This window comes from Genypterus blacodes, unplaced genomic scaffold (genome assembly GCF_046128005.1).
Source record: "Genypterus blacodes isolate CSIRO-AG114 ecotype Tasmania unplaced genomic scaffold, CSIRO-AGI_Gbla_v1 ptg000061l_1, whole genome shotgun sequence".
NCBI classification, from domain to species: Eukaryota; Metazoa; Chordata; class Actinopteri; order Ophidiiformes; family Ophidiidae; genus Genypterus; species Genypterus blacodes.
The window spans coordinates 3332606-3357734 of record NW_027466873.1 but is presented as its reverse complement, the minus strand read 5'-3'; the positions used below and the strand labels follow the sequence as shown (position 1 = coordinate 3357734).

Sequence of the window (25129 nt, the reverse complement as noted above, 5' to 3'; positions counted from 1 at the left end):
GAAACATGTCACGCACAGGCTCTGTAAAAACGTAGAAGCCATCTTATTCCTCTAAAAATATCCTTTTATACTTGAGATTAACCTCACTGCACAGTGTCGGCATTTCTTCGGAAGCCAAAATTTCATTCAAAATGTGCCTGGTTGCCTTCCAGAGTCCAGAATCTTCACGTCATGTCAGTGTTTGGAACACGCATATGGAAATCTGTGTGCTTCTGACAAATGGGTGCAATAATTAAGGTTTGAACCTCATCATTGCTGAATCCCAAGAAAGTCAAGAGTGTTTGCTCAGGTATGTGATGACTGGCTTTGCCTTACAGGGGGATGAGATCCAGATGTGAAGTGTGTGTCTGCTACTGGACTGAGAGAGGCCACTTTAGCGCTCCACTGTAAGTACACTGTTTCCCTGATCTTCAACAAGTCTAATATTCTATTTACTCTAAAGCACATGAGGAAGCCAAAGCAAGCGGGATAGGAAGGAATCTGACAGTCCACTTTCAAATAATCCTGAAATAGAAAAACAAAGATTGACAAATTTATTTGGAATTCAGAAGACCAACACAGCTGCTTTGATTGAGAATATATACATAAAGTATACAGACATCTGCTCTTGACAGCTTTGTCGTATTTTCATGAGGTTTGATGGAATATCTAATCAGAACTTGGATACTGTTTGGAGTGTCTTTGATTATCTATGCATGAAAGTAACATATTTTTCTTTTTAAACAATGGCAAACATTAAATTAACATCAGGGGCGAGTTATGCAGAGATGAATTGCCCGAACCACTGGTATTTTATGAGGTCACTCGCCTCCCCCAAGATAAATACATCTTAAGAGCAGCGGTTCGATTTAAACAATACAATATGCCCAAATACCAATAGAGAGACAATAAAAGATTATTTTCCAAACTTGCTGAGAACTGCTGGGACACAGAAAGGTCAGGATCAGTCAATAACAGAAAGATGTCCTTTTCTTAAAATGCTCAGGAGCTCAAATATAGTACAGTATCTGTTTCAATCAAAGCTTGCTGTGTTTGGTCCTCAGGTAAAATAGCATTGAATAATCTCTCAATCTAAACTCCAGGGCTGGCAGTGGGGTGAAGTTGAGGTTACGCATGAAATGAATCTTGTGTTTTCACTTCAATTGTTTTAAAAAGAATACTGTAGATAAAAAGCAATAAAGTATTGGACATGTGAATACCATGACTGTATCCCTTTAATCTCACAGAATAAAGAAAATGTTGCTGTGCGTTGAACTGCTGAATGGGCTGTTTTACACTGAAAAAGTAAAGTCTGCAGTTACTGGTTACTGGGATATTTTTCCACTTTTTCTTCTTCCTTTTTTAACCCCTGTATGTTTTTGATCTGTCAGGTGTCATAGTCTGCATAGTCATCGTCAACTACAAATCACTCGGCAGTTAGAGAAAGCCACTTCAAATTTAAGGATCCCAATATCCAATCAAATAGCTGCAGCTCTAGTCCACAGGCGCAATTTGACTTTGTTCTAAAGCTTGCTGGTATTCATTCTATACGTAATTTTTGTTTCTTTGACCTACCGTTTCACATTATCTAAACTCAGAAACCAATTGAGAAGCTATTTTAGTTCTCATGGGACCACACAAAATGAGAACAAAGTATGTTTACCTTTTACTTATGGGTCAGCAAAGATCTAGCATATGAATACAGAGGAAAGAATGCATAAGAGATGTGTCATTTATCACGGGAACACTAACAACTTTGTAGCTTTAACAGCTTAATGCCTTGATTATTTAACCAAAGTGAAATACCACATGTCTGAAAGTGTGGATACATAGATTCTGTGGTATTAGCTGTGGTAGAATAAATGTACTGTACGGTGTAAACAAACAATCATGCATACATACATCATCAAAAGAGTGTGGTATAAATCAGAGACAGTGTTTCTATAACTGTTTCATGAAGTTATAATTATGGAAACCACTTAGATTAGAACTGTAAAACACTGTTTGTGAATAGTGCTTTATTTATCACCCCAGCTGCAATCCCTATGGGTGGCAGTACCAGCCAAGGAATTGGGAATGAAAGAAAGTGCCTACCTTAAATTTGAATCAATTTGCTTATCTGCAATAAACCTCTTGTGTCAAAGGTTTATCAAAGCTTAATCGTACGAATATTCCTCATGAATAAAACTCTGAAGTATTCAGAAAATATTAATCATGTCGATAACCTTAAATCAAGCTTCAGGGTTTACTGAGAAATTAGAAGTCGAAGGATGAATACATTTAGTTAGGAGACAGTGACACCTAGCGGGGAGATACTTACACTTGTATGACGATCCAGAAAACAACTTTATTCCTTGCATTCTTTTTGGAACATTAACTTACGGAGAAATGGTGCAATGTTTCTTCTGATAAATGAAAGCAAACTAAATCTAACTAATTATTCACAAACAAAATAAGAAAAGAAGTGATCCCTCTTCTTAGGCTTTCGAAACCTTTGGGTTACATCATGTTTACCAAGACAAGGTCACCGGAGACTGCTCAGACTGCCAGATAGCTATGTTAAATGAAAGATTAATACAAACTAAATTAGACAGGTTTAATATATTTTCGAAGTTCATTTATTTTTTATAGTTTAGATTTGTGTGTCAATTGGAAATCCCCATGCTCTTGATATTAGAATGTAATAATAGACTGTGTATCAACACGGCAGACACATTGATAGTTCTTCTGGGGAATGGCAAATTCTGGGCCCTGACAATGGAGTTACAGAGCTGTAAACAGAGAAATACTTCCCTAACATTTCACTGCATCGTCTTTTTGAAATCATTCTCCCTTATAAGGGGAAAAGCAGAGTCGGAGTCACTGCAGTGAATCAGCAAAAGAGAAGATATACAATTATATACTACAACAAACTCAAGACATCTAACACAACTAATAATATGCAATAAGGCACTGTTTCAATCACAATAACACCAGAATAAAGGAGCAGAATCTTCTATCTTTAAAATTAGAATTATCCTACATATTTCAGATTGGTGGGATCAGTTGATGTGAGCTGGTTGTGTTTGTTTTTGTTGATTTTATGTACATGCCATGTGTTTTCTGTAGTAAAACAAATAAAGACACAATATATGTTAATATTGCACCTTAAAACAGATGGTGACATTTCAACAAGGTTGTAAATATTAAAGAATGTAATAATAAATAATAATAGTAATAACATAACAAAAAACATCCAAAATATTCAACATCCCAGAACTGATTCAGTGAAATGATCATTTGCTAACAGGGGACATATATGACAATTATCTCATCTCTGTACAGACGGATAAATAAATCATGCACTGAACTATAAGGCTTGTGCAAGATGTTCACTCTATAGTTATATAGCTAGTATACATTTAGAATATAGCATAAAGAAAAAGTGTAAAGTGTAATTTTCTGGACATTTACATGTACGTGGATTGATAACTTTGTTAGGTGGGCGGGGAAAACAGTAAGACTGACAGGAAGTCGTAATTCATTTGACCAATCAAATCCAGAGAATATCCACCAGGACGGCTCCGAAGAGGGGACTCCTCTTAAGTATCTACTCTTTGTACGTTAGCTAGAATCACTAGCTCACCGACCTTTTACTGTCTGTAGGAGTTGTCAGAGGCTCCGAAAAGCTCTTATTTTTGCTACATTACCGAACAGTACTGCAGTCAGTGGACCAATGAACATTTCGGGTAGAAGAAAGCTGTGGCAATGTATAATAAGCTACATGGAACACTGAGGAACTACCTGGCTGCAAGACTATCACCTGACAGCTGTCAACGCACGTAGCTGGGCTGCTAACTAGCTGAGTGAGCTAACAGCTAACTAGTGTTTCCCAGCCTCACCGACTGGCTCGTGATATCATTCAACTCGTCTTGTTCGTCTTTCAGAAAATCATGAGTTAGCGAGAGAACCGCCGGGGTAACATTGTTTGTTATGAGGATCAGCTAGTTAGCTAGCAATTGGCTGGAAGCTGGCTAACGTTAGCTGTGTTCATTCAATTATTCACAAATTAAGCTAAAGCTGTAGCACGGACACCACAACCAGCGAGGACCGATTCCGCCCACGATCAATCGTCGCTGTGAAGCTAACACAATAGGAATCGACTGGGCCTTGGGTTAACATTGGAGAGATGAAGAAATTCTTCGATTCTCGCCGGGAGTTGGTGAGCTCTGGGCCTGGTTCCGGAGCCGGTGGAGGAAGCGGTGGTTCCGGCGGTGGCGGCAGCTTCATCGGACGGGTCTTCACCATTGGGCGGTATCAAGTGACCGTCGAGGAAATAGTCGCCGAAGGTTCGTAAACTGTAAATGTCTATTTATCACACAATATGTTTGAATAAGATGTCTGAGCAAACATGTTTCTATCTCCCAATGTTATGAAGGTGGTCAGGAGACTAAGCAGGCCTAGTTTTGGAGGAGTTTTGGCCTGGTTCTGTTATACAGACCTGGTTCTGTTGGTATCCTTATACTATTTGAAGGATACCAACTTTTCCATACTTTATTGATTCAAAAACTGTATTGATCTAATCAGTGTCCAGCCTTAATGAGAAAAAGCCTTTACACAGTTACATGATGCCATTTGTCATATTTATTCATATATATATATATATATGCTTTTTATCTTCATACCTTCTTCTGGGTTTGGCTTGATTTGATTGATTTGTGTGTCATGTTGACTAGAGGATTCTAAAACCAGCAGTGTAAAGTGTGTCAGAGGGCGTGTGACTGTGTGAATTACCTCACAGTCAGATTCCAACACTGCATAGGTGTTATCCCCCCGCCCCCCCTGCATTACTGTACTCCTCACCTCAAGGCTTAGAGCCACATGCAGCTAGAACAAGATGTTTAACCTTCCCTATAGCTGACTCATCTGTCTTTACTAACAGAGTGATAATTTGTCGAAAATACATTTCAGAAGTTCGGATGAGGAGTTAATTTGCAGTTTTCTTTTGTCAGCTGGAGGAAGATATTGTGAGGGTCTAATGCTGTATACTATTACATGACTGCTAGACAATTCAAACCATCTAACATTCCAGACTGGAGCGCTCACTTTTCCATTTTGATGCACTCTAGATTTTTGGTTAACTTTTGGAAAATCTCAGGTGATCCCAGATAGATTTTTTTAAATGGAACCGAGTACCAATTTGGGCTTTGAACTTGAACATCATCGTACATTCTTTGTAATGGCGTAACAGGTTACTGGTGGTTGTCTGTCTCTGCCATGAGAGTCCGCCTTGCCTTGTGAAGTAGCCAGGCCTATTACTAAATAATAGATGGACAAAGACTGATTAATTCATTAGGAGCAAGGATAGGACGCATCTGTTTTGCCAAACCGTTTGTTTATGAATGGGGTAGCTGTTCGCCATCCACCTAGTCATCATGGAATTTGTTCTTTTCATGCCTACTCCCACACCAGCGAAAGCAGCATAGCAATCATTTCCGTATCAGTTCTGGTAAAACCTTTGTCTTGATGTAAGATGAGTTAAGTTGATGCACCATAGGGGAGAATGCAAATCACTCAGCCTTGTTAACCTGACTTACTCACAAAATGGTAAATTAAATGTTTTGCTATCAGCCTTCTTTGTTGCCTTGGCTGTGGACCCGCTGCTTACCACGCTGATGTGTCTGGATCTATTTATTTCAGATGGTTTGGGTCGATGTCTGAGACCTATCTTTCCATCTGCCGGTGTATTTTTCCCTCTCTGTTCTGTTGTTAGCGCTGTTCTTTTGTCACCTTTTGGCACGGGACACAGCTTTCACAACACGACAAACCGCAATAAAGGCCTGGGGATTCATGTTTTGTGTTAATTATTTGAAAGGATTAGGATTAGTTCTTAACTCAATAGTCTGCAGTGATTCTCTTTTGTCCATATAGATTTGCTACCTGTAACATCGGGTCTTTCAGGAGCCGCACGTGTAGCATTTTAACAAAGGATATGTCCAGGTGTTAAACTACACTGCGGAGTGGGTGTGTTGATTCCCTGATCTATGTATAACATTTCAGACGATAATGCTGGATAGTCTTTCCTAAACTGTGCTCAATAGATGAGACTGTGGTGTGAGTATTCTTCGCTTTGTTGTATGTCACCTTGCAAATCACAATGTTTGTAAATGGTGTAGTTGTCCAAAGTAGATCATGGTTACGTAAGTTCCATTACATTGATTGTGACCGGACACTGCGCTTATCACAACAACGCCTAAATGTGTGTGTTGTGTGCATTTGTCCCGAGTGTCTATGCATAAGCTTTAGAGGTATGATCTTGACAGTTACATTTAAGGGTCAGTGGCTATTTGTAGACATACTTAGGAGTTATTCAGTAGAGTGTAGACCTTTGCTGGAAGTTTGTCAACAAAGCTGCTAAGCCTTCTAATTTCTTACACTCTACTCACCTCAGATTAGACAGTTTGACACAGCGGGGCTTCACACAGGACATATTCCTCATCTTCATGAAACATGCTTCCACCAGTTGTTCATTCATGGTATTTTGGTGCAGCGTACGGTCTAAGCTACTGTAATGTCCAAGTGGAGTCACATTTTTTTAAATAATTTGCTCCTCTCTGTCATAACATGTATTAGTCTCCCAGTCCTGAGTCTGTTGCTGCAGAGTGTTGCAGATTGTTGCACCTCTATGTAAAATCTCCAGTTCATTGAATCATTGCTGATGACCTAAGTGTAATCATGATGATGGTGTCACATACGAAGTACTGAAGCACCTCTGATGTCATTGTCAAGGTAACCGGAACCTATTGTATTTATTTTCAAAAAAGTACGTCAGACTTTTGTTGCCGACTCCTCTTGTACTCTATTCATTCTTTCATTGTACGGCTCATGCTTGTGTTGCCCAAGGCTGCCTTAACGTCAGCCAGACTAGTCACATGGATTCATCCTTGGCTTAGTGATGCCAGCTGTGTGAGTCATCTCAGTGCACGGCATTAGCACACACTCAGAAAGAGAGCAAGAGAAAATGGGGAACAGGAGTATGTGGTGTTGATTACTCGGATTGTCCGGTGTAGAGCAGTTTAACAATTTCACAATCCAGAATATTTGCACTACAGTCTTTGCTACTTTGACATGATCTTAGGCCGAACAGACAAAGACTTACGCCTTAGGCTATGTCTGTATCTGTGTCTGACAGATAAGAATGCAGAAAGAATGAAATCGGTATACACCTCATTATTAGTTCCAAAAAACAACAACGCCCACTACAAATTTGAAAAGTATGAATAAATCCCCCCCCATTCTCACTGGCTGTAATGTAAATACGTCTTTACTGATATAGCAGTAGACATTTAGCTGGTTTGAATTACGTCATTCATGTTGGCCAGCTATACATCTTGTGACAGTGACAACATGAATTTCCTGGTTTGTCCTGAGGCAGCAAGTGAAAGACATTCACACTCAAATAAGTTGTAGAAGTAATGTGGAGTAAGTGAGCTACTCCGCACTCAAACACTGGAAATTAGGGTGGCTTGGAGACAGATGGAGGAAGATTCACCTGAGGAAGATTCTATGATAACTGAGGTTCAATTTGTAAAGAATTGGTACCATAAGCAATCTTGGCAACTTCCTACCATTGATGGATGCGTCACTCTTTTGGTTTTCTTGAGTCAGAACCATGTGACCAAAGGTGGGATGATGCATCCAGTCACACTTCCTGCACACTGTGTCATTTCCTCCACTTCTTGCGTCACAGCTGCTGACTCTGGTGATGCTGTTACAAGCTCCTCTTACCAGTCTAGCTTTTCATAATAAATGTACACGAGAAGCGTACTTTGATTACAGTGATACAGGACCATAAAATATGAACAACTGATGTGGTATAATTGATACACTTAAGAATTGCCTGCAATATTGTGCTAATCTGATAAACAGTATTTAAAAGATCTGCCACAATGATGATGATCTAATAAACTGTTATAGGTGAGATCATTTTGTTATGTTATTGTTATGAGTTTTGTGACCGTTGTATTAAATATTTGATGCTGTTTAAACTGGAAATAAATGTGGATTCTTTCTCTTCTCTCTCTCTCTCTGCTACTTCTGTCTCTGTGTCTCTCTCATCTTGCAGGAGGTTTTGCCATTGTTTTCTTGGTTCGGACTCACCAAGGAGTGCGTTGTGCACTCAAGAGGATGTATGTCAATAATGAACATGATCTGCAGGTTTGCCAACTGGAGATACAGATTATGGTGAGTTGGAAAGACTGCGGAAGCGACTGCCGAGTGTGAAATTATTGCAAATCAGCATCAATTTCTGTGAAGATGAATTGCTTTAGTTTTGAGTTCCCAGTCTGGCTATCTTTAAGGCAAACAAAAACACTGAGAATTACCTGTTTGTTATCCTCACAGTAAAAGATGGAAACTCGGTGGTTTGCAAACAATTTCTTTCTTACGCAAGGAAGAGGCCATTTGCAATTCAAACTACCTCAACCTCCATTTCCTAACTGCAATCTTAACTGGTGCCACACCCTGAGGGCTTAACTGTTGCAGGATGGACAGCCTAAGTACTCCCAGTATTTTGGCATGGACTCAGCATCTTTACATGGATGGACTGAAAAATGTAGTTTATTAAGCCCAGTGCTATTTTAACGTTATGTCTCTCATTTGGCTCTCATTGTATCCTGTTTTAGCTGGCTTTCTCTGTTTGTTTACACAGAGGGACCTCGCGGGCCATAAAAACATAGTTGGTTTCCAGGACTCCAGCATAACTGCTGTCGGTGCCGGTGATGTGTGGGAAGTGCTCATCTTAATGGACCTGTGTCGAGGTACATCTGTCCTCCTTCACATTCCTTATTCCTGTCGCTATTGAATTACCCATCAGCCATTTACAGTATCCTGTTCTGTGAGAAGCTCTGTCACATTTCTGACTGATAGTTGTTGGGGCAATGGAACTTTAACTGGTGCTTCAATCGATACAAAGAAAGCATGCTGTTATTTTTAGAGAAAATGGAGCTCAAACATGATCATACCATTGCTAACCATTGTGTTTTAATGGATTTGCCATTAGTGAAAATGCATGTGAAGCCATCTAATATAAAGGAATGCCACAAACAAAACAATTGTGCATGTTGTAAAGTGAAATGCATAGTTCATGTTGCATAGCGTTAACTACTGGAAACTGAACAGGAAATGGACAATATGCCTCTAAATCCTTAATTGGACATTAGAATGATAATGGTAAGTAATGCAACAGAAAAGATTGTATGGTAATTCAAAATTCAATTTTGACCTTTTGTGACATTTAGGCGGGCAAGTGGTAAACCAAATGAACCAGCGGTTACAGACCGGCTTCACTGAGGCTGAAGTATTGCAGATCTTCTGCGACACGTGCGAGGCCCTCTCTCGTCTCCACCAGTGCAAGACTCCGATCGTCCATCGAGATCTGAAGGCAGGTCTCCCAATATGTGCCAAAATATACACCCTGTTTTACTGCAGGGGGGAAATTGTGATGTTGTTTAGCTTGTGTTGTAGTTATTAGAGGCTTCATCTCTTTCTGATGCAGGTGGAAAATATTCTTCTGCATGACCGGGGTCACTACGTGCTCTGTGATTTTGGAAGTGCCACCAACCGCTTCCAAAACCCTCAGGCAGAGGGGGTGCCAGACGTGGAGGAGGAAATAAAAAAGTAAGCCATTTCTTAGGACATTATGCCATGTATTCTTTATTTTTTGTAACCAATTTAGGAGCTCATGTACTGTATGTCTGTCTGTATTACCAGGTACACTACTTTGTCATACCGGGCCCCAGAGATGGTCAACCTCTATGGCGGCAAAGTCATCACAACAAAAGCTGACATTTGGGTGAGACGACTGTAAGATCGTGATAAATATGTGCACATTAGTACGTGCTGATGTGGCAAGTTTATTTAATAAGCGTTGTCTGTGCAGGCCATGGGCTGTCTACTCTATAAGCTGTGCTACTTCACGCTTCCTTTTGGTGAGAGCCAAGTGGCAATATGTGATGGAAGCTTCACTATCCCAGACAACTCCCGTTACTCCCAGGACATGCACTGCCTCATCAGTGAGTAACAGTGTGTGTGTGTGTGTGTGTGTGTGTGTGTGTGTGTGTGTGTGTGTGTGTGTGTGTGTGTGTGTGTGTGTGTGTGTGTGTGTGTGTGTGTGTGTGTGTGTGTGTGTGTGTGTGTGTGTGTGTGTGTGTGTGTGTGTGTGTGTGTGTGTGTGTGTGTGTGTGTGTGTGTGTGTGTGTGTGTGTGTGTGTGTGTGTGTGTGTGTGTGTGTGTGTGTTAGGTGTGAATTTCTGCCTCTGATTCAAACTAAATGTTGTTTCCTCCAGGATACATGCTGGAACCTGACCCTGAAATGAGACCAGACGTTTACCAAGTATCCTACTTTGCCTTTAAGCTCGCTCGACGAGAGTGTCCCGTTCAAAATGTACATGTAAGTCACTGTGGGGAGGAGCAGGAATATGTCAAGAAAATATGCTGCACTGTTGGTGTAAAACATTTTCACTTGAGTCCCTTCTCTTTATTGCCTTGTGTCTTTTTGCTTTAAAAAGACACAGTAATCTTTAAAACTGCGTTATTGGCAAGTAGCTTTTCCTAGTTAGCTGTCTTTCCTAGTGGTTCTTTTGAGATGTATTGGCACAGTAGCTATGTCAGCACTCTGTTACCTGATTCAGCACTTTTCAGACTTGAATTGGAAAATAAAGGCGCTCGCTGCATAGCCACAAATCTTGTAGATGCTCAAAGTTTGCAGATTGTCTTACCTAACTCTTCAACTAATTGTGCTTATGTACTAATAAACAATTTCTTCTTACTGTTTAAGAATTCACCTATTCCTGCAAAACTTTCCGAGCCTATCAGAGCCAGTGAAGCAGTGGCCAAAAAGAGTCAAATCAAAGCCAGGTAAGGGAGGAACAAATTACTTATTATTCCAACACAGGAATGTCTGATATGACTAGTGTGTTATCTCCTTTCCTTGGTTTAGGCTGACAGATCCCGTTCCTACAACAGAAACATCAATTGCACCGAGGCAACGGCCTAAAGCTGGTCAGGCTCAGCCACAGCCTATATCAGGCATTCTGCCCATCCAGCCGGCCCTCACCCCACGCAAGAGGCCTAATATGGCTGCTGGAGCTCCACAGGCCATCGGTATGTGATGCTCTATTTTCAAATGTATGTCAGGACTCAGATCATGTGGTAGTTGCCAATACAAGTCTTAATTTGTGGTGACTATGATGAAATCAGTGGAACAAATATCTTGTATCTTGTAAAATTCCATTAGCTTTGTTGCATAGTGTTGTTTAGTCTTCATCTCTGTTTGAGATAAGCATAATAATTATCGTAATGTTATAAAAAAATAAGGGACAACTATAGGAGCACGAGAATGCATCAGAACATCAGTTAAACGTGAAACCATGGCAATACGATGAAATCTTTTTGGTGGCATTTTGACACATTTATCCATCTCAATCTGATAGGTAATAGCTGTGTTGGCTTCTCATTTATTTCTATATTGATTCACCTTTCTCCCCCTTGTAGGTGTTGGAATCGGCGTCCCACCTACTGCTGCAACCACCGTCCAACCTGCTCAACAGGCTCCTGCCGTCCAAGCTGTAGTGCAACCAGCTCAGAATGTCGCCATGCAGCCGCAGGCTACACCCCAGCATCAGCAGCTCCTTCTGAAACAGCAGCAAGCCTCACCGTTCTTAAGCCCACAACAGAATAACCAGCAGGTGAGCATCTGAGCAGAAAATGAATAAACAAAGCAGCTGTGTGTGTGTGTGTGTGTGTGTGTGTGTGTGTGTGTGTGTGTGTGTGTGTGTGTGTGTGTGATGAACTGCACAGCTCATACATTTCTGACCATGTGGAATCTGTTGATTGAGCTACTTTAAGGTTTATTTAATCCTTAGTTAACAACGTTCTATTTTTGAACATATTTGAGTTTGTTTTTGGTTTATGTTTGTTTTGCTAAAAGTTCTGAATTCATTGTTGTTGTGTTCTGCAGACCAGGTTGGTGCATTTTGACAACGTTGAATCTTTCCACACTGTATTTTATGTTCTGTATCTCACACCTTTTTATCCACTTCTATTGTGACGTCTAAAAGGTAGAAAGTAATCCCCAAGTAAATGATGCTGTGGGAGGCCACTGCACTGCACTGCAGAAAAATAATAGGTAGCAAAGGAGAAATGGGGCATTGGGTTTTCTTCATGATTGGCTGTGTGGTATTCTTGTTCAGCATCAACGGGTACAGAGCTTCCTCCAGAAGCAGAGCACAGCTTCTCGGGCATCCAATTCTGAGCCTGTTCCTCCAGCCGTTACCCTGCAACACAAGCAACAGCAGCAGCATGCCAGTCCTGCAGCGTTCATAACCCCCATCCTTGAAACAGCAGTTCCCCATCTGACTCCCATCCCCGAGTCTGCAGCTGTTGGCCCAGCAGCTGATCCAGAGGCCATGGTAACCTCCGTCCTCATGCCGCCTTCTGCTGCTCTTTGGGCCAGGGTTGTGCGCCAGCTTGTCTCTAATAATGCTTATTGTTTGTGATTGTCCACAACAAAATGGTTTACTTTGTTTCAACAGATTTCTTTCATACTTCCTGATACTGTATTTATTTTGGAAATACTCTGGTGAATCTGTGTCTACCTTATTTCATCCCTGGGATTGTTTACTTTCCTTGCCTGTAACAAATCTGATGCTGTTCATGTGTGGTGGGTTTGGAGGCATTTCTAATCAATTTTCTAAGGAATCATCTTCTTCTTCTTGTTTTTGTGTTTATGTTGGTGGTTGTTGAGTTAGTTTGTTTCTCAAAGTCATGTTCCCTCATCTCTCCTTTATCTCATATTTTCACCTCTACAGATTGCTGGCAGAGGGATCCAGAAAGTTGGCTCCTTGACACCGCCCTCGTCGCCAAAGATGGCCCCTAAAAGTTGCCACAGGCGCATCCTGAGCGATGTCACTCATAGTACTGTGTTTGGGGTCCCAGTCAGCAAGTCCACACTGCTACTTCAGGCCGCCGCAGCTGAGGCTGGTCTCAACAAGTCCAAGTGAGCGGAACTAACTCCTTCTGTGATCTGAGGATCAACTGTCCATTCATGGCACTAAGTGAGCTGCGAAGGGCAATAGGCAGTCCATTCATGCCACAGAACCCCAGAGGAGAATAAACAAGCCTTTTATAGCCCACAGAATCCATTTTAGAAATAATCACTTGATTCAGTTTCTAAATGTAACTCTGTGGACTCTCTCTTACATGCATCAGTACGTCAGTAGGCCAGTGTCCACAGACCAAACCGACGCCCATGATCACATTTCCTTCTGCACTCATATTTACACTTTGTGTACTGTAGATCAGCCAGCACCACTCCCTCTGGCTCCCCATGCTCATCCCAGCAGAGTGTGTATCAGCCAGGTGAGGGCGAAACCCCATCCGTCCATCCTGCCACCAACGCCCAGCCCAGCTGGAATCCTTTTGGAGACGATAACTTCTCCAAACTGACAGCAGAGGAGCTTTTAAACAAAGACTTTGCAAAGCTAGTTGAGAGTAAGACTACTGCATTCACTGCATATTTATACCTGCAGTTGTAAATCTGTGACCTGAAACTACTTGCTGTTTTGTCATTTGTGCACAGCGGTGACACCAGAGGAGAAGGTCACAGTCGCCACTGAAAATGCCATTCCAGGGGTCCAGGCTTTTCCAGGTAAGGGCTTTGCTTATAACATAAAATGCCATGTATTCCTCAATTGGTTCTCTTCTCTTCAAGCAATACACTGGCTCTTATCTTTACATACAGTATTTTATTTTTCCAACACTTTTGCTTACGTCTTGCACAGCCAGTCAAATGGACATTTATTATTAAATTATACAGCATGCTGCTATCTGATGGCTTTATAGTATCGTCATGAACATAAGCTTACTTCCTCTCCATCTCCCATAGTCCCGCCTTCTTCTTCCAGTTCTCACGCTCCCTATTTTGTTCTCTTCCACCTGTATTCACGTTGCACTTATAAGTATAAAGCTCTGCTGTGGCGCTGCGTGCTGGCTCAGTGTTGTTTAGCTTCCCAGACCCCTTTTATGTCCCCTCTCTCTCTGACAGCGCAGGTAAATCTCTTGTTTAAACCATACCAGCCATCTCTTTGGACCTCTCAAGGGTCTTGGCTATTGAACCAATATATATTGTAAACTGCTTTGTTTATTGAGGTAGTTTTCCAAAATCAGAAATCCCAGAGGTTCTTTATTGCCGATGGCTTCTATTTGTGCATGTTATCTTGTAGACAGAGTAAGCAGCTTCACAGTGTTTCCTTGTCACTTTCCATGAATAGACACCATAGCTACAGCTAGATCGCTTTCTCGTTTGCAGATCTGTTGCCTAGTAACGCAAAGGACAAATTCTCCTTTGTTAATTGGATTGCCTTTTGCACAGGAAGAGCATGTTTGAAAGTGCCACTGTGAACAGGCATCAGACTCTCAGGTTGGAACTCAATTGTTAGAATGACGGACCGGCCTTTTATCTTCTCCTCATTTTAGCCTTGAGTCCTATAGCAAGCTTCTTATTGTATAACGCCATTTGTGAAGTTGCTCTATAGGTCCAGAGCGGAGAGGGTAAATGTTGAGGCTGTTACATAATCACGGTGTGGTTAATCCTTTCTATCCTAATCTGTCTTTATTACACTCTCTCTCTCTCTCTCTCTCTCTCTCTCTCTCTCTCTCTCTCTCTCTCTGTCTCTCTCTCTGTGTACTCACTCCGATAGGCTCTACAAAAGCAGAACTTATTGTAATTTTCCCGCATGGGGATAAGAGAGAATTCCTCTGTTGACAGTGGATTGATAAAGGACCACACCTGGGGAAAAATTGCTGTCCGAAAAAACAATTTATCGTAGAAGAATTCTGAATATGGCATGCAGTCTCATTTGATTTAATGAGAAGATTTCTTTATGTATTTTGTAAGGTTTTCAAAAGCTTTTTCATCAATGTTGACATCTTTCCTATAGTGAAGGGGGCTAAAGGTCACATCTGCTGTGCCATTTTCTGAGCACGCACATTGCTTGCTCAGATCCCCACCCATCTTTCCCCCATAGCAGTTTCCTGTAAGTATGAACCGCAACTTGCAAAAGTGCACAGGTTGTGATTACATGCATGAGCTGGATTTGCACTTAACCAGATCAGTACTCATCTGTCTCGATAGCCTTTTTTTTGGTTGGCTGGTATGGTTGAAGTCTTCAGATTTTGCCTGTGATGAATGATCTGGCAGGCAGAGAGGAGAGGTTATGCTCTGCTCATCTGTCTGATGTACTCATGCAGACATGACTCCAAAGTGTTTGTCTGTGGAAAAGGTGCTGAGGGTCCATCGTGAAGACGCTTTGTCCTTACTGCTGCTTGTTTGTAAAATAATAATGTTAAATGTATGGAATTTCTCTGGACTAACTGCTCTTGGAGTGTATGGTGTGGCACTGTGCCGGGCAGAACCTGATAACTTAACACTTCATTAATATGATTGTTTACCTGGAAATGGTTATTTGTTGATCTCCACTACAGTACTCTTATTATCACAAAAACCATAGTAGTCTTTAGTTTATCCCCACAATGTAGTATGTCACATTTATTTATTCCCTTTTACTGTCTGGGAATCCTCTTAAAGTCCCCTGTAACCCCTGGGCCGCTCCTTGACCTCTTATCTGTGACTGACCCCTTCCATATTTCAGCAGAGAGCTTGACCTATGGTGCCAGCTCTGTGTCTGCTTTCAGCCCTTGTCTTGCCCTAGAATCTCCCATTTCCCTTTGCACGTGTCCCTCATATTCTCTTCCGTGTCTCATACGTCTATACGACTCAACTGTTATGGTCATGAAAGGAGGAAAGCAAAAGGCCTGACCCCTCTCTTCTTTAACCCCTCCCCTCTATTAGCTGTATCTATTATTCATGTGTTTGTGTTTGTGTATCTCCTATAGCAGACGTCTGTGTGGATTCCCTGATCCCGGGTTTGGAAGCCCCTCAGGCTCGAAGACTTTCGGGCCAACTTGAGCTCATCTCTGCTAGCATGCCAGGTTAGCATCCTGGACCGCAGAACCGCCAAATGCTTCCTTGCAGAATCTGTGAACAATAATGGCCCCAATTCCAATGTTAGGTGTTGAGGAAACTGATTATGTGATGCAAAATTCATCCTAACCTTCTCACATTTGATACTACATATTATATGGGCTACTTCACTCTTTACTCTTATAATTCGTATTATAAGAGTAAAGTAACCCCCCCACTGTGATCTTGAATGTTGTAGTTAGTGATTCCCCCCCCCCCCCATCCCCCCAAATGCATCTTAATTATGCTACTGTAAGTTTCTCTGCTGTGTGACACAAAATAGCATCTTCACAAGTATGTTTTTATGCCGGTTATTCTATTCTATACTTACTAAATCTTTTCTTCTCTGCTCACATAATCTAACAATCTTGTTTTGACGTTGACCTCTTGTCCCTCTGGCTTTGCTCCATCTCGTCTCAGACACTTATGCTGGGGAGGACTCTCTGCTGGGCTGTGATCTGTTATCTCACACTCCCGCTGGAAACCAGTCTGTCCCTGCTCTCCCTTCCTCCTGCTCCTCCTCCTGCTCCTCTGCCCCTCTTGGCTCTGGCTCTGGATGCTGTCTAGAAGAGCTGCAACCTGGCCAGGCGGCTTCTGGTAAGACCTCTCTCTCTTTTGCAGTGTGTGTCAGCTGGGTGTTCTCAGGCCAACCGAGCATCACAGACCACAGATGCCGCAGAGAGTTTGTTGAGAAAGAGGAGACACATCCTGACACGTGGTGTATATGGAAAGCTAACACATTAAATGAGAGCTTCGGCACACCCTTGACTCATTTACTGAAGCGCTAACAGCCAATTAAAATGCATGGCTTAAATGCTGTGACTGCACTCCTCCTTTTTTTTTCCTCTTTGCTCTTCTCTTTGGCTGCATTAATCTTCCCCTTTCCGCCATTCCTTCACTTGCTCTTCCTTCACCGCAGACTCTGCTTTCCTCATGTCGTGCGGGGAGAAAGGCACTGGCGACGAGTTTGACCCCATTCCCGTGCTCATCTCCAAAAACTCGAATCAAGGTAAGGCTGGCAGAACGCTGAGATGAGCACTCGCACCTGCTGAAGCCCAAACCACCGGCCGCTAGCCCTCAGCTTCCTCGGCTGCCGATCCAAACTGAATGATATAGCCTCTGATTAAAGCACCTGGTCACCATGGCTCATTCTGTGGCTACTGATGTGAGACGTCTTGTATGGGTGGGCTTGCCACATTAAGGCTTTTCATCCCATTAAGCTCTCACATTTGTGAGCGTTTCCCTCCTTTGTTTCTAATTTCATATTGCCTGGGATGTTTTGCCCCTCAGGTGTTTGGCTCTGTGTAATTAACTTAGTGCTTGCTAGATTTGAAGGCGCAGACGCCTCCTCATGTTAGAATGGCACCGCCGCACTCTCCCCATATACTGATGCAGCTGTGTTAAGATGACCCCCGCTCACTCTCTGCCTGTTTCTCTTTCTCTTTCTGCCCATGTTCCTCACACACATCTCTGTGTTCTATCATGATTTTCACCTCATCTCCATCAACTCTGCGTCCTTTATCTCCCCATGTGGTCTCTGTTAATATTACTTATCCCTTTGCTTGTTTTCACAATCTCACTGTCCCTCGGCTCTTCCATGTCCATCTGTCTCTGTCTCTCTCTCTGTCTCTCTCTCACTCTCTCTCTCTGGCACATTCCAGGTGGTCACTCGCGCAGCAACAGTGGCAGTTCAGAGTCCAGCATCCCCAACTTGGCCCGCTCCCTTCTGCTGGTGGATCAGCTCATCGACCTCTAGGGGGGGGTGGGAGAGGTCGAAGGGGCAGAGTGCAATCCAAACAAAGGGACAGGGTGGGGGGGGGGGGGGGGGGGGAAGGAGAGCAGAGGCACTTAATGGAGCACCTTATGAAGTGAAACAGAGGAGCCAGCATAGATTGGTGCAGTGGAACCGTTGACTTTCCGTGCCTCGGTGGGCTGGGCTCCATCTCTAGTTGCCTGATGAGCTAGTTTCATAAAGCTGCTGGCTGTTGACATGCCCACGCTGGTGAAAAAAGCTTTCATTGACGCCTGAGCATATCGTCCGCTTCTGTCTTGGCTACGTCACAGCCCTTCCTCACGCTTTCCTCATACCTCCATTAACATTCCCTCCATTGAGTGCGCTGCCATGGTGATCTACTTTTACGTTGTGTGTGTGTGGATGTAACAACTTGCTTGATCGCAGCTACATTGTGTGAACTTTTTTGTACTTGTTCAGGGTTGAAGCTTTATTTAAAGACGTCACCTTCAGGCATGCTCATATTTGACTAAAGGAGTCTGAATAGAATACCGATGAAGAATGAAACGTGTAGTCCTCCTGGGTAGATTGATTACTTTTGACTTTCCTGTGGAATTTGTTTAGTCATCCTGTAGGTGGTTACATTGTTGACCAAGCAAAGACGCACTGGGACTGTGGAACCAATGATAGCCGGCAGCACCGATTGAACCGGTTTGGGCCCGTGAATCAGGATTGAGCGTTGATGACATCATATCAGTGTTAAGGCAGTCTTGACTCTTGTTTACCGCCACGCTGGGCAAATCTGGCTGCATTTTAAACGCACACACATACATTCTGCACCATTCTACATTTTTATGTCTACACACCTGCTCCTACACACACACACACACACACAGTATGTAGGTCAGTTACTATGTTTGCAGCAGGTATTCTATTTAAGATGACTTTGTTTCATACAGTAAAGGCTGATGCAGTTTCAGCAGAAGCACTTTTTACATCTTTCTGACTGTGTTGTTTCCCCCTCAACATTACATCACTGTCAACATCCTGTCCAACATATAGGTCATTCACGTTTCCATTTGCTCTTTATAAAAAAGACTGAGGTTGCTTCTGTTTGTGTGTGAGAGAGAATGATCTTACACAGCGGAGAGAAAAGCTACGCCAAAGTTAAAGGAATAGGTTTTATTATTCTGTGTTTGGAGCTGCGCCAGCTAAATGACATTAAGCAGCATTGGTTGATGGGAGGAGTGTGTGGATTGCATCTGTTTCTGTCCAGGTTCTAAGCTTTATTACATAAAGCCTCGACATGAACTCCCTCACCCCATGACTTCATCTCTATCATATCTGGCCCTTATCGCTCTACCACGTCTTGGTCAATCTGACATCCACTCTGGAAAAAAAAACAAAAAAAGGATTCAGAAAGACGACTTTGTACATAAAATCACTGTTGAAATGTCCCCCCCCCCCCCCCCCCCCCCCTTTGTGTGTCGGATAAATCCATTTTTGTCATCATCATCATGGTATGAAGAAGTGTAACTGCTGTGCTCTATCATGAATGTATAGACTAGCACTATTATGGCATATGTAAAATCCATAGGTACATATAGAGAAACATATCTGTGTATATTGATGAAGCTGTAATTAAGACTGTAAAGATGTTGCCCCCCGCACCCCCCTCCTCCTCCTCCTCCTCCTCCTTTATCCAAAGCCCTGTTGTCCTATCGCTTCATTCTTTCAAACATAGAGCTTAAGTGTAGTACCTCTCTTTTCAAATATCATCAGCTGTACATGAAAGTACTCCTGAGGTCTCTAATTGGGGCTCAGACTTTAACACTCTGTCCCAGTTGCTGCCAAACCCTATAGGCTGGGTTAGATAGATCCCATTCTCATCCAGCAGAGCCCATGATGGAACTCACTTCCTGATATCTCTGCCGTCTCTCATGTAAAGTGGTAAACGTTGCGTGACTTGAAACCCGCTGTACATTAACGGCTTTTTGCATGATCGCAAACTGCTACGACCGATCGACTGCTACGATCACGCCAGGTTTGCTTCACCCTCCACGTAGAAATTCCACCAAATATCTGCAGTTATTTTTTTGCTTTGCTTTGCTTCTAGACAGAGAATAGATGGCTACAGTGCACAGGCACACTGTAAGTCTTCATTTAAGATTATGTCGATGTTGAGTATCAGTAACTGAAATGTGCAAAAAATCATGATAGGGTGGAAATGTAACGCACAAAATCAAACCCTTCATCTCCACTCACATGCCATTCACGGTATTATAGATTTCTGTTTTGGTGCAAACAATTCTCTTTGACATATTGTGAAGGTTAGTCACAGATCTTGAGCGTACTGTAAGAACTGCTGTGGGCAAATACAAACTATGCTCCCCCTCCCCTTTCTCTCTACATAACATTGTACAGTTGAGTCATTTTCATTTATTTGTGGCTAACCTATGCAAACCTACAGTAACGCTTCATGTAACTATAGCACTACCGTGCTGTATCCTGTAGAGTTCTTGCCTTGCCTGTAGAGTTTAACCTGTTGCTGTGTCAAACTGATGTACTTGTTGTGATGGCTGGGTTGAAATGATGGCAGGTATAGTTACCATGGTTATATCAAAATGTTTGACAGTAAGGCAGTTTGTGTCCATATGTCAAAGCTGGAACATTATAGAGTGTGTACTTCTATTTTTATGAATTAAAGACAAATAGTTCAAAAAGAGGCTGAATAAAGCAAATAAGTGTGAATGTAAACGGTGTTTTTGGTCTTTTTGGGTCAGATTATTGGATTGTTTACACTGAGGAGATATGGAACCAGTTGCTTTTATGACAGTGTGTGTGAAACGCTTCTTCTCATGGTGTAATCTGAAGTGAGGGCCCCTGAAGATCAACCAATCTATGATGCAGTGTTGTATACAGTATGAAGGTCTGGGGCCAACAAATCAGCACCTGTGCCCTAATGAATATTTCTATCCAGGAAATATCAGAATTAGGATAAATGATTGTGCGTCTCAGTTTGTGTTGCTTGTTCAGGTGTCTTTTACTTCAAACTGACTGAGATCTAAACACAGACTGTTGAGCTACAGGAGCAGTGCCACTGTTTGCTGTCATGGTAGTCAGCATCGCAAGTAGTCTCAGTTAAAGAAAATCACTCAAATCACAAAACCTGACTACTATGGGAGGGAAGATTAGGCGAGAGGTGAAAAGGCGTTTTCCTTTAAAGCTGCAACTAACATCTTCCCAAGAACTCCCAGTTAACCGCTGCTGTCAACACTGCTGAGGTAAGACTGTTCTGTCTCTGCTTGTCTGTCCTTACCTGCTCCTTCCTTTTGCTGTAAAGGCTGTTCCTCCTTGTTTCCACAGACCTACTCGCACCCTCTGAGCTCCTTTTCAATCAACACAATCCAGTCTGTCATTATTTCCCCCTTTTCCGTTTGACTCAAAGCACACCATGTGTTGCTTTAGCCAATGGTTGAGTTGAATGCGCTGAGAGGATGCTGTAGCTGTGCTCGGGTTACATTTGTGGAAACAAGGTTCTTTTCTGTTGACGTGGTCCAGCTGTGTTGTTGTTCAGAGTAGAACCTGTCGTCATGTCTTGCTGTGGTGGTTCTGTGCTGGCTGCTCAGTGCTGCATCGTTCTTGCTGATTCTTAAGTTGTCACTTGTTGATGATCCATGGGTCACATGTTATGTCTATGGATGGGGTTTGATGGTGCGGTAGTTAAACTGGCATCTGGACCTCAGACGGTAGGGATTCAGGTAGGGCCATAGTTTCTTCTTTGGGTGTTGAATTGCTGAATTTGTTTATATTAATTTCTGAGCCGTCTCTCTGCTCTCTCTTACAGAACCGATCGGCGAGAGCAACGGCTACTCTGCACTGGGTGAGGGACAAGAGCCGGAACCTTTGGAAGAAGATTCTCAAGCAGTTGAGGGCTGTGTGCACTCCAGTGAGGAAGAGGAAGAGGAGGATGAAGATGAGGAGGAAGAAGAAGCACAAATGGAAAAGCAGCAGGACGGAGAAGACATTGAGAGCCACGTTGCCCTCGACAGCAGTGGATCCAGACCTCTACTACTAGACTCTGACGATGAAGAAGAACAAGGACCTGAGTTAGATCTCCACCCATCGCTGCACTCTACTAGCACATTAGCTTTACAACCATCTTCTACCCTCCATCAACCTACTCCAAGCACCTTTGCTCAGAATCACTCGCAGCAGGTACACGAGCCAGCAAAGGGGGCCGAGGTGATGGCAGATGTCTTCTTAAAAGCCCCCTTTCGGAATTCACAAGAGGATGCAGGTGACGTATTCGCCAACGCTCCTTTCCCCCGCGCCCCGCTCACAGCCCAGCAGCAGCTCGACGTCTTCCTCCAGGCTCCCTTTGGGAAAAGAAGGGAGTCTACGGGAGTCGCCAATGCGCCGCCTCAGCCCATGACCTCATACACTCACGCAACTGTAGTTCATACTGTGAACCCTGAGCAAGGTGTCTTGGGACAAGTCCCCCCGCAACCTTTCCGCCCACAAGCTCTGGCCAAATACTCCCGCCACTTTGAGGGACATTTACCTCAGCAGCCTGTAGCCGCTCACAGAGTCGTGTCGAACGTGAGCCGGCAGGCCGCTGTGGGTTCAGTCCCTGTGGGACCTCTTCACTTATGGACCTCAGATGTGAGCGCTGTAGACCCCTTTGTCTCTGCACCCTTTCACCTTAAGGCCCCACAAGAAAAGCCCTGAAGGCACAAACACACACACACAAACACACACACAGATCAGGGCAGTGTGTACTAAATTATGCAAACTATAACGGGGCATACTGCATGCTGTCACCAGCGTCACGGCTGGACCGCAGGCCTGCATGGATCTCATAACCGGCCTCAAAGTAGTTCTGATAAATACAAGATCAACACTTGAATGCTGCATTACAGTAGGAAAAGTGCTCATCACTCCCAGACTCCCAGCTGTATTTGACTTTGTCCTGTCATGTCCTTGGTTTCTAGAATCCCCCTCCATCTTGTAGTACGCACACACAGAGGATGAGATGATCAAGTAGTGGATTGTTTCCTTGCCTACCTCAGTTACAGTTTCTTGTCAACACTAAAACACCGGTGATCAGTGAGGGACCTTTGTCCTGTACATTTGAGCTTTACTGTGAAACTACCATCTGCACTGTTAAGTCCTCCCATGTACATGTGTTACTCCTCAGTAAGGCAAAGACACAGATTGAGACAGGTTCACCAATGCTTGAACGCAACAACAAAAAAGAAAACACACTTCTGGCACTCTTCTGTAGTGTTGTGACATTCTTGTGACTGTGTGGAACCTGGATTGTAATCATGTTCTCCAAGACAAAAGTGGTTTCTGGTCCTTTTTGTTGTGTTGTTAAGTTGAGAACACCTTTCACTCTCAGTAGTACTGTCACGCTTCAGACTGATGCTAAGCCCATGCTGGATAATGATGCATAGACATTTCAATGATTACGCTCGACGGTATGAAACCTTTTGTTCTTGTTTCATTCCAAACTTGTTTGCATTTGTTGTCATGTTTGGTCACTGTCCTGTATCTGATTAAAAAAATGGGATATCTGTTTATTCCATGCAATGTACGAAAACCTATATCAATGCGAAGAATAGAAAATACAATATGGTAGTCGTTTTGATACATGCAGCTCAGAATATTCACTGTTCTTGTTTGATTTCTGCATTTGATGGGACATTATCCCTTAAGCCTTATACTCATACTTCACCAAACAGCATCCATCCTGTAACTTGTGCTGATTTCTTTGCCTTTCTAGCACACGGCTGCATGAACTCCATTTTCTTGCACTTTCAATCAATACCAAATACTTTTGTACGATCATGTACAACTTTACTTTGTGCTCTGCCGTATGAATATGCACTGTAGCTCCAGCAGTTATTCATGTTTCCAGTCAGGGATTGTTACGACATCCATTAAGTGAGTCTTTGACAGGTGATTGGTTAGTTAGTGTCATTCCTTTGGAACTGATCTTTGTTTCCATAACCATATGGAAAATATTTAATTGCCTCATGCTTTGTCAACTCTTGGAGCTCTTGTTGGTTTCCCGCTGTGGCACATTTAAGAAAGGGGATCCAATGTGCTTCAATCCAAAGTGGACTCGTGTTTTCTTCTGTTGCAATGTAAAAACACTTTTCTTTTTGAAGTGTACAATCTTTTATAAATGCTAGATTTTCTTACCCAACTTGTACAAATGAAGGTTGCACATAGTCGCTGACAAAGAGTCAGGGTTTCTCTAAGAATGTTTAGATTGTAACACGGCTGTATGGGGTTTATACAAAAGTGTATTTGGACCAGTGTTGTAGCTTATAGGAAATCTGTGGAACATTCGACAGCTGCTGATGCTGAAAATGAAAAGAAAACACACTCGAAATATCATGCACAGCATAACGCTGCACAGCTTGCTTTTGAAAACCATGATGTAAGTCGTATTAAATGAATGTAACTCAAATTAAATGTTTTTGGAGTCATTTACAAGCAGCCTGATGGGGAAACAGGCTGATTTCCTTTTCAGTGATTCATACATTGTATTTGAAATTAAAGGTGCAATCTGTGATCTAAGTGTAAACACAAAGCCCATCACTTAGGACAAATTGGTTGGAAACCGCTTCCAATTGATTCACTTATTAATCTTAACCACATTAAAAGTATTAGGTAAAGTATTTATCTCTGTGAACGCGTTCAAAACTTTCAGCTCAACAATCAAACCGCTTGATTCTGTAATGGCTTAGGGTCCGCAATTTGAGGGTATGCTAAATTATATTTCCCTATATTTAATGGGAAGGACATACAGTATGGTTGTGTTCGGGACACCTCTGACTACACACAAACACAAATAAAATGAAATACTTTTCCTGTATGGTTTTGTAGAATTTCAATGTTAAACTTTCACATTTGGACATTGATATAGGGTTGTTTTCAGAGCAATTCAACAAACATGCTTTTGTATTAGTGTGTACTCAGGAATATCAATAATAAATTACAATGTCCAGTTAAAACAGTCGATGTCAAAAGTTAAACAAAAATTGTAATTTTCTCCAAACTCACACCAATGGATTCTGGCGCCCTCCAGAGGCTGTATGGGAAATGTCAGCTCTCTAGCTCCTTCCTTGCCCAACATGGACTTTTTATTTTTATTTTCCAAATTGATGAAATTAATCCAAACTTGCACTAAGGGATCCTAATGTCCTGTGGATGTTGTGTATGAATTTCTAGCATTTTGTCTCTTTCCTAGGCCAAGACATGGGACGGCCAAAAAAATAAAAAATTTGATAAGATTCCCCCCAAGTTTTTTTAAACTTGGGGGGAAAGATGACCTGAAATTCATG

General features: G+C 42.4%; 1 protein-coding gene across 9 annotated transcripts; it reads left to right on the top strand.

The window, feature by feature from the left end:
* Positions 1–326: 326 nt before the first annotated feature.
* On the top strand, positions 327–23970 carry aak1a (AP2 associated kinase 1a). 9 transcript variants are annotated; one of them, XM_076154079.1, is made up of 20 exons: positions 327–386; positions 4033–4307; positions 8084–8202; positions 8669–8777; positions 9258–9400; positions 9515–9636; positions 9730–9811; positions 9899–10031; positions 10305–10408; positions 10796–10875; positions 10958–11121; positions 11512–11705; positions 12210–12428; positions 12828–13015; positions 13316–13509; positions 13598–13666; positions 15913–16008; positions 16460–16636; positions 16959–17048; positions 21619–23970. In XM_076154079.1, exons 2-20 carry the CDS (start codon positions 4148–4150, stop codon positions 22500–22502), a joined length of 3327 nt encoding a protein of 1108 aa, XP_076010194.1. In that variant the 5' UTR covers positions 327–386; positions 4033–4147; the 3' UTR covers positions 22503–23970. The 9 variants fall into 9 exon arrangements, with proteins under 9 accessions (XP_076010194.1, XP_076010195.1, XP_076010202.1 ...); XM_076154080.1 differs by lacking the exon at positions 327–386 and having other exon boundaries at positions 3539–4307; positions 15916–16008; XM_076154087.1 differs by lacking the exons at positions 327–386; positions 21619–23970 and adding an exon at positions 17701–19523 and having other exon boundaries at positions 3539–4307.
* The last annotated feature ends 1159 nt before the right edge of the window (positions 23971–25129 follow it).

Excerpts from the sequence above, each read along its gene's own strand:
- aak1a (XM_076154079.1), top strand. The coding sequence starts at position 4,148 with ATGAAGAAATTCTTCGATTCTCGCCGGGAGTTGGTGAGCTCTGGGCCT. Across the intron at positions 9,812-9,898 it reads CAACAAAAGCTGACATTTGG|GCCATGGGCTGTCTACTCTA; the intron begins GTGAGACGACTG and ends TTGTCTGTGCAG. Across the intron at positions 17,049-21,618 it reads CTCCAAAAACTCGAATCAAG|AACCGATCGGCGAGAGCAAC; the intron begins GTAAGGCTGGCA and ends TCTCTCTTACAG.